The 10276-nt window shown below is 40.2% G+C and overlaps 1 protein-coding gene and 1 non-coding gene across 2 annotated transcripts; one reads left to right on the top strand and one right to left on the bottom strand.

Annotated features, from left to right (window-relative positions):
* Positions 1–533: 533 nt before the first annotated feature.
* On the top strand, positions 534–2627 carry LOC117303936. Its single transcript, XM_033788402.1, has one exon. It carries the CDS (start codon positions 542–544, stop codon positions 1937–1939), a length of 1398 nt encoding a protein of 465 aa, XP_033644293.1. The 5' UTR covers positions 534–541; the 3' UTR covers positions 1940–2627.
* A 6269-nt stretch (positions 2628–8896) lies between these two features.
* On the bottom strand, positions 8897–8969 carry Trnas-aga. Its single transcript has one exon. It is a non-coding gene; the product is annotated as a tRNA-Ser (tRNA).
* Between the last annotated feature and the right edge of the window lie 1307 nt (positions 8970–10276).

Raw genomic sequence — 10276 nt, forward strand, 5'->3', positions numbered from 1 at the left:
ACGGCTCCCTCTGAAGTAACGTAGTTTTTTGAGAAAGAAGTCATACCAGCTGATGAGGTCTCGAAATCAAGCATCTGAAAGCACACAACTTGTGCGACAAGGGTGTTTTTTTTCTTCCATTGTTCTCTCGCAACTTCGACGACCAATTGAATTAATTTTTTCGAATTTCAGACCGGAAGAGTCTATATATATATATATATATAGGAGTGGCTTCTATAATGGAAAAAAAAAATGGGATTTCAGAATAAGACGAAAAAGAAGGGGGAAAAGATAGATTTTGAAACATAATAATTGTAGTTTCGTTTGTTTTTTTGTTCATTTCAGATTTATGCGTGTGATAATCAAAATATGGGCGACAGAGGGCAGCACGTCGTGCGGCCCATCCAGCCCAGTCTGCAATATTGGACTCCACACTCAAAAGCAAAATGTGGATCTGCAAATTAGAGAAACATGAAACAAGTCTGTTTCCTGCAACTGTATTTAAATCGATTGAAGGTGCAATATTTATTATAACATTGATGTAAAAGACAATTCAATTATAATGAAGAAATTCAGGCAGCTGATCCGAGAGTGTGGGGAGGGGACAGTGATGTACAATCACCTGCACATGAACTTACTGAAAGCCGGTTTAGTTCGCCCCCGTGGAGTGGGAACAGCCGGGCGAGCTAACGGCAAACCGCGCGGTAGAGGGCGCAGTCGCGGCCGCGGTGCCCGTGGAGCAAGACCGGAGGTTAAGACAACTACGGTAAACCACCAGCAACAACAAGAGGCAACCAATGGTTTCCGGGGTCATAATGAGGTCAGCGCACTTTACCAACAACCCACCAATCACGGCCCGTTAGACTTAGTGACAAGGAGTGACCCACCAAAAGAGCACCAACAAATCTATTATGATTTTACATCTCATCACGAGACCGGTGACGCAAACAAACAGCACAGCTCTGGGGTGCAGAACCAAGGCATACAAGACAGTTCTAACTACCCGTTGAATTTAGCCACACCCAAAGTCTCCCATTTGACCATGCCCCATCCGGCTGTTCACAGGAACGGGTTTGCGAGGGAAGAACCGGATCCGGTTCCTCACAGGAACGGACACCACTCAGGACAAACTGATCAAAGAAGTGGCTATTTTTCAAGTCGCTTTTTCCCTGTGCCACCAGTATTGCATAAATTTACCCCCAACGTTGGTGTCGCTTTCGTCAAGGAGATCGTAGATTGCATCTTCCCCGACCTGGCATACCGCCCTCTGGCTGCTGAGGGACAGGAGTATCTTGAGGTCACCAGACGGGAGGGGACCCTTTATCCAGGTATAGGAAACGGAGAGGTCAAAATGGCACCAATCTCTCCATGTCACCCCGCGAGAATCTTGGTATCCCCAGAAGGTATGGTCATGTTTCAGGCCGCGAACAGGACGTTGGGGGCGGTAGAGGCACTGTCTGCTGGTGGCGATTCAACAGTCTGGCGCAAGAGTGTCCTGGAATGTGTGCAGAATCTCACTGCGAAGAGTGGATACCGGTTCTGTCCGGGGTTAGGGTTCCTCAACGGTCAAAGCAAATGCAGTGGGTTGTCTGCTCTCCCAAGTGCTGACGACATTGTGACGTCAGATTTCGGCTTGGGCTTCCGGTCAGTGTCATGTGATCTCTGGTATCGTCCGATGCCAGGCAACAACAACAACAACAACACTGAAATTGCGCCAAACGATGTTTCCATGCCAACCCTAAGCAAGCATCTCAACAACGAAGAGGGCGAGGAGGATGAACAACTAGACCCGACGGCTCTTCACGTCTCAGAACAATTCGGGGCGTGCACACAGTGCATCGAGTTGGGCCAGCAGCTCCAAAGGGACGGCCGACGCAAGCAGAGGAATCCTCGTAGCATGGAACAGTCGTCGGATTGCCCAGAAAGACTTGACACTAGCTATGAGAGATCGTTAATTTAAAACAACTGTTGCCGAAAATGGAAAAGGAAACAAACATTAATTTGATTGATTAAAAAGGTTTGAAAGCGACAAAAAAATGGATTATCTGGGATTAAGGCCAGTATTGATCAGAACAATAGTTAACAAAAAATGCATAATATCACCCAAACCAGTTGAATATTGTTTAGATAAGTGCGGCCTACAGCATGCGCGTCCAAATACAATACATTAGTTTTCATTCGTGTACTTCTGGGTACAAGACACAGTTATTAGTTTAGTCAATAGATTAACCAACAAATTAACCATTTACATACTGTTACACTAGGTACCACCCTGCCCCCAATCTTTCGCAGCCATTTTGAAAAAAATAGAAATTGCTTTTTATTCTACCTACACTTCTCACCTGCAATAGCACTACATTCAGATATTATGCAAATTAAATCACACGTTTGTATCATCAACTAATGTACAAAAGATTTGTTGTATAACAACAATTTCTGTCGTGTGAACTATCTATACTGAATCAATGATAGAGCACGAAAATTGTTTAAAAGCAGGTTTCACTAAATAGACAGTAGATTTTCCCAGAAATCATCCTTGTCATTTGATTTGTGGAGCACTCGTCACGTGATATCCTTTTTGTAATGTATTGACTGCCGCGACACTCCAACACTTTTGATAAGAACGCTTTGGACGCCCCGCCCAATTAAGGATGCGTTCTTTTAGCTTCCCTAGGTCGACCCCGGTGTGTGGCGTTTTTTTCCAGGACGAACGTGGGTAATTATCTGCACACGTTCGTCCTGGAAAAACAAAACGCCACACACCGGGGTCGACCCGGGGAAGCTAAGCGAACGCACCCGATGTGAGACTGCACAGTGCGAGAGCAGTAGTCTCGCGGGGGCCAGCAGTCTCGCAAGAATATCGTCCACAAGTCTAGCAACTAAAAATATTCTGAATGAATGGAGATGTATCTTTTAATTAATAATGTTCATATAGATGAAAGTAGGTCAATTGAAATTAAAGGAACACGTTGTCTTGGATCGGACGAGTTGGTCTATAAAAAGCGTTTGAAACCGTTTGTTATGAAATGCATATGGTTAGAAAGATGTTTTAAAAGTAGAATATAATGATCCACACAAGTATCACACGAAACTGCACGGTTTTCCTTTTACGTCGCGAACTATCACGGTCGGCCATTTATGGGAGTCAAAATTTTGACTCCCATATATGGCCGACCGTGTTAGTCGACAGGGTAAAAAGAAAACATGCAATTTCGATGCATATTTGTGTAGATCATTGTATTCTACTTTAACAATATCTTTCTAGCCATATACATTTACAACAAACGGTTACAGAACGATTTTCAAAGACCAACTCGACCGATCCAAGGCAACGTGTTCCTTTAATCTCTATTGTTGGAAATCATGTCATACACACACCTTTGTGTAAAACAAAAAGCGACCTGCGTTTACAGCTTGGAGTTCGCACCAAATATCATACGTAAAGGAATGGAATACAAATCATCAGACAGTGTTTATGTTTTGTGTGATCAACCACACATGAAATAACAAAGCTGTGAAAATTTGGACCTAAAGGCTCTGTGGGTACTTGGTAATATTGTCAAAGACCAGTATTGTCACTTTGAGTATACCAACATGTACAAACAATAACAAACCTGTATAATTTTGAACTCAGATGGCTATTACAAGAAAGTTTTGGAGAAAAAATACCTCATTGTTGCACACGAGTGTGTGCTTTTAGATGCATGAGAAAGTGCTCCAGGTCTGAAGCCTCCTCAGATTTAAATATTTAAGATTATTATTATTATTATTATTCATGGTTTATTTATTAAAACACTGCAATACAGCGGCTAAAAAGCCGAAATGCACAGTTTACAAAAAAGCCATTGAAAAACATTACTATTATATATATATAAAAACAAAATATATAAATGTATAAACTTAAAAAGAGCACAAAAACAATTTGATAAGATTAGAAAACCAACCATCGCTCACTTAGAAAAACCAATATAATTGTCATTAAAGTTGCAGCAATGATTACTAATGAGACTAGGAGTCGCTACATGGCAAAAAAAAAAGAAATGGCAAATCCCAGTTGGCAAGAACACATTTGGTAATAACAATTTAAAAAAAAAGGCAATTTACAATTAAACCATCCATTACTATAAAAAAAGAAGATAGATATTTTAAGCCGAGGGGATTTGGCCAGAAGTTCACAAAATGCGGGCAAGAGCAGGAATAGTGGATCGTTTGTACCTTTCAGTACGACACTTGGGAATGTGAAGCCCGGTTACTGTGCTGGCTCGAAGTACTCTATCACGTGTAGTAGTTTTTTTCCGGGGGGAGCATGTTCCTAAACTTAGAGGATCCAAGTAAGTTCTTACCAAACTTTATAAAAAGGTCTTCTCTTCTAGACTTGAGTGATGAGATGCCCAGTAATTCAAGTGCCATGGTATAGGACTTATATTGAAGGCCAAGAATAATGCGGGCGGCACGTTTCTGAACATTTTCAACAGCAATAACCTGGCGCTCAGTAATAGAGCTGTGCCAAACTTGACTAGCGTATTCCAGAACAGGTCTAATATAACAAGTATAAACTGCCACCATGTCTGTAGTAGGTACTTTGGATTTACGTAGTACGCACAAAGTGTACAACCTACGGGATGCCTTAGAAACAACTTCCGCAATGTGTATGTCCCATTTTAAGTTGTTTTGAACAGTCACACCAAGCAATTTAATTGAAGTTGCACACCTGAGATTTATCGAATTGAGAGAAACCGAAGTTTGAGGTACATCGCGCTTCAAAAAAGATATCGTCATTGTGCAACATTTCTCAGGTTTTGGGAGCACATCATTACTTTTACACCAGGTAGATAAGTTATCAAGGTGATCTTGTATAGAGGATTGTTGATCATACTTGACAACTTCACCTAAAGTAAGATCATCCACATACTTCCACCGCCCACAACCTCCAACTGATGCATCATTAACTAACACAAGAAACAAAATGGGTCCCAGATAAAATACATGTACCTCTTTCTTAAAAACTACGTTACTTCAGAGGGAGCCGTTTCTACCCACTGCTTTATACTATCAACGGCTCCCTGTTGCTCGCTACCAATGAATGATTTTTAAAGCTAATTATTTTGAGTAATTGCTAAGCGTGTCCAGTGCCTTTGAAGGATGGGGGGCAGAAATATAAATCGCAGACAGTGTCCATGTTGTGTGTGATCAATAACAAATAACAAACCTGTAAAAGTAGGATTTGAAACTTTGCATGGTGGAAGTAAGATATAGAAAAGTTTGCGGTAACACCATGTAATAACAATCTCTCAATGAGTTGGGGTGGTTCTGAAAAGAACCGTTGGATTAACTCAATCCAACGGTTCTTTTATCCAACGGTTCTTTTCAGAACCACCCCAACTCATTGAGAGATTGTTATTACATGGTGTTACCGCAAACTTTTCTATAAACCTGTAAAAAATGTTGGCTAAATTTGTTTTGTGAGTCGGGAATTGTTTTTTGAAAGTCATGTAATCTGGTTGAGATCTTATGCAGTATGAAATTGTCGAGAAAATTTGACACATGATAGTATAGTTAAATTTTAGAGCATTATGACAGATAACTCGTCGTTATTGAGACGAAAGTTGCTGGTAGCGGCACTTCTTGGAAAAATATTATACATAAAAACACGGTGAAAACTCCTTACTGGTTTTCTGGACACCATAAACACAGAGTTAATGTTAAAGTACCCAACTGTGTTTCAATGGTCGTCGTTGTTTATGATGTTGTGTATTTTGTTACATTTCTTTTACCGAATGCAATAGTGAATGCAATTAATAAATCAGATTTTCTCGTTTATACAATGTTTTTTGTGTCAGATTACTCAGAACTTCCTGGTGAAACGCAAACAACATTCCGTTTGCAGTGGACGGTCACGGGACACTCCGTGCAGCCCTTTCACGGTTTGGGAAAGACGGTAAACACCGGAAAGCCAATATGACCTATGACACCACAAGGTCACAAGGTCAATATGCTTTGAACAGTCGAATGAGTGAACTATGACACTTCAGACAGGGAGGGGTGAACCCCAACCTATAGAAAATATAGCATCGGCCTTAAACGTATTTGGTAGACCCTCCACAATATTCTATTGCAGACAGATTTGAGAGCCCAAGAAAAGAAAAGGGATACCTCCCTGACCTTGCCACATACCCTAATTAATACCAGTTTCATCTTTAGTAAACTGAGCTGAAAATTTGAGCTCAATCGGTCATGCGCGATAATAATGACGAAACAAAAACACTTGTCACACGGAGTTGTGTGCTTTCAGATGCTTGATTTCGAGACCTCAAGTTCACTGAGGTCTCGAAATCAAATTCGTGGAAAATTACTTCTTTCTCGAAAACTACTCCACTTCATAGGGAGCCGTTTCTCACAATGTTTTATACTACCAAATTCGATCTTACTCGTTAAGTTAGGTTTTATGCTAATAATTACTTTTGAGTAACTACCAATAGTGTCCACCGCCTTTTAGAGAATGCCTGGGTGCCAGTATCAAAACAACAGTCAGATAAGGCTACCATATAGACACTAAGCACATAAGCACAACATTGGCATTACTGTTGACATGTATACAATCGATTCATCAAAGAGAGTTTAGAATAAAGCCCACTAATACATCAGAACACCTGTATTTTTCCCAATTTGTTTTGGCCTTGACATTATGATGTTGACTTTTATTTTGAAAAAAAAGAAAGAAAAAAAGTACCTGAAAGTTGAACGCGAATTCATGACTGATTAACATCAAAATTAATGAGGTCAGACCAAAAACCCCCTTAACAACACCCATAGTGTTGTATTATTGCACACAATGACTAAGACAAACATTAGACAACCAAGGTATGTGGGATTTGAATCGTTAGCAGGAAAAACATACCCGCATTTTTGTAATATTCCCCGTGTAAACTTCTGTATTAGATTCATTGTAATTCATTTGCATAAAACCAGCATTTTGTTGCCAGCGCCCATTGTCACACACAGCTCAGCTATAGTCATTGATGTATATAGTATAGTTTTCGTACTAACTGTGGCTACACGGATAGCAGTGACACAAAATGTGCATTACGAGTGTCCGCAAAAACTTACAATGTCGTCTGCTATGGGATTTATCATTAAGACTTCCACACCGGACTCAAACCCGAAGGATGGAAAAAGGAGACTTGTTTTAATGAAATGAAAAGCACTTTACGGTGAGTAGACCATTATTTTCTGTATCAATAATTTCCTCCATTGTTTGCACATGGCAATTTGTTACACTATGGAAACCAATACATTTTGACTGGGCCGCAGTGGGTATAATTACTTTCTATAATGTATCCATTGGTACGACGATTGAGGAGTTTTGAAGCACATTATATCACTGGGGAATTATACTTTAGGTGATTATTCAATTCAATAATTAAATTAAATTCAATTAAATAAGGTTGGTTGAAATATCACACAATATTATTCTTAAAATGTCGTACAGGTCAACCATAAATAATTTTTTTTTACTAGTTTACTATTTTCTGTGAATGTTTAGTATTATTTTAAAAAAATCTGTTTTTTTGTTGTTGGGGGGGGGGGGGGGGGTTACGAACATAACCCCCCCCCCCCCCCGCCAACATTTAACTTCGGGTTTATTTTTCCGAGACACCACCAAAAACGTTTCTTTGAGGAGTTATATATAACAAGTGTTGTAGGTTACTGTAATGGAATTAAGTGCATCGCGTCATTTTGGTCAGTTTGGCATATCAAGATAACACCCGTAGTTATTCTGAAGTACATCTCAATCGAGTGTTGGGGTCGCCAAAACGCACTCCAGAACAACGGTGCCTCGAAATTGCGTGGTTTTCCCTTTAATTTGAGAACCAACACGGCCTGCCATTTATGGGAGTCAACAAATTTGACATCCGTAACTGGCCGACCGTGTTTGTCGTCGAGGTAAAAGGAAAACCGTGCAATTTCGAGGCGTGTTTGTGTGGATCATTGTATTCTACTTTTACAACATCTTTCGACCCAAATGCATTTTATAACAAACGGTTACAAACGCTTTTCAAAGACCAATTCGACCGATCCAAGGCAACGTGTTCCTGTAAGCACTGTTCTTACTTATATGACCTTTTAAGGGTCACGTGCAGTCCTTTTTGTTCCTACAGTTTATCATTAATTAGCACCATACATGCTTTCTGCAATTTGTATATCTCATGAATGTGTAAATATTCACCCATCCTAATTGACATAAATTATAATTACCCCGATGGTGCTATTACCTGCTAGTTTGCATAAACTATGCAAATTAGTGACGCGTGTACGAGCGTACTTTTTAAAGGGAAATTGGTGATTAGAACCAACGTCAATTAATTTATGAAGTCAATTAATTAATTTATATTTATAATTATTGTACAATTTCAGTATATCGAAGCTGCCGGAACACCCACTACCCCACAGACCATTGGCGTCCATTGGGGGGGGGGGGGGGGGGGGCAGGGGGACACGTCCCCCCATCTTTTTGAGGATGGGGACACAATATCAAATGTCCCCCATCTTTTTGACTACCTTTATCATGAAGCCCAAGTTTTGCACTGTGTAAGACGAAACCTTGTGTCCAACCATGGGCATTATCCCCCCCCCCCTCAAAATTGACACTAGATTGCATCACAGGGCGGCATCTAAAATGCAAAATTTCCCCGGGACCTTATAATCGGGCCCGGACACCACGCCGTTAACGTTATGTCCCCCAATCTTTTAAGACGTAATGACGCCCCTGCACGTCATTGACCTTTAAAAAATAAGTTAAAAAAATGTTAAGTTTCGTTGATTTGTGTTCACAACAAAAAGGTGACGTCAACACATCTATCTTAACTTTACCGATGTGAGCATACTCAGTACTTATGTCAGCTCTGTTACAGGCATATTACTCGGGTGGGATTCGAACCCACGACCTCTGCAACTCTAGAGCAGTGTCTTGCCAACTAGACTACCGAGGTTGCCCGGTAGCTACAGAGGCAGTTAGAATCCTATGTTTTAGCAGAGGGTATACTGCATCTATGGGTGCGTTCGTTTAGCTTCCCTGGGTCGACCCCGGTGCGTGGCGGTTTTTTTTTACCAGGACGAACGTGGGTAATTATCTGCACACACTTGTCCTGGGAAAAAAATCCGCCACACACCAGGGTCGACCCAGGGAAGCTAAACGAACGCACCCTATTTAACCTAATCTTATTGAGCGTTTTTCTTTAAAGCCAAGTTCTGACACCTTGTTATTAAAATATGAAAATGACCAAACTCAAACTCATTTTATCAGACTGCATGCAACTTCTAAACAAAATTGAAAATATGAATTTACTTTAAAGTTGCAATGACTACATTCAACTTTCCCGATGAGCGGATGAACGGCTGTTCAATGTTAAACGGAAGCTCTAAATATCAGTAACACACCTTTAGGTGCAATGCAAAATTCAATTGATCGTGCTTTAACTCGCATTGTGATTGTGTGATGTTGCGGTAAAACACGTGTTAAAACAAAGTGTGAAAATCACATATTTTTTTTAAAACTCAATACTTGTGGCAGATTCGTTTAAAGGCGCTGAACACTATATTGGTAAGAACTCAAAATAATTGTTAGCGTAGAAACTTCGTTGGTAATGAGTAATGAGGGCTGTTAGATAGTATAAAACATTGTGAGAAACGGCTCCCTTTGATAGTTTGTAACCACTCCAAACTTTAGGAATAGCTATTTGAAATTCAAATAGGTTTTCGGATCTAATACGCTGCAAATTGGATCTAGCGTTTTAAATGATCACATTTTTAAGGGGATGGTGCTTCTTTGGTAAGTATACCTTTTGGTAATTACTAAAAAATATTAATTACCATAAAAACGTACTCGGTATAGAGCACAGGAGAGCTGTTAATTGTTAGAAACGCCCCCCTTTGAAGCAATACAGTTCTAGCGAAAGAGGTAAACAAATATTGCACAAGTTTGGTTAAAGACACTGGACACTCAAAGACCAGTCTTCTCACTTGGTGAATCTCAACATATGCATAAAATGACAACCCTGTAAATTTGAGCTTGATTGGTCATCGAAGTTGCGCGATAATAATGAAAGAAAAAGCACCCTTGCCACACAAAGTTGTGTGCGTTTAGATGGTTGATTTCGAGACCTCAATATTCTAAACCTGAGGTATCGAAATCAAATTCCTGGAAAACTACTTCTTTCTTGAAAACTATGTCACTTCAGAGGGAACCATATCTCTCGATGTTTTATACCATCAACCTCTCCCCATTACTAGTCACCAA

Source organism: Asterias rubens, chromosome 20, assembly GCF_902459465.1.
Source record: "Asterias rubens chromosome 20, eAstRub1.3, whole genome shotgun sequence".
NCBI lineage: Eukaryota > Metazoa > Echinodermata > Asteroidea > Forcipulatida > Asteriidae > Asterias > Asterias rubens.

Coding starts and splice junctions, on each gene's coding strand:
- LOC117303936 (XM_033788402.1), top strand. CDS start 542: ATGAAGAAATTCAGGCAGCTGATCCGAGAGTGTGGGGAGGGGACAGTG.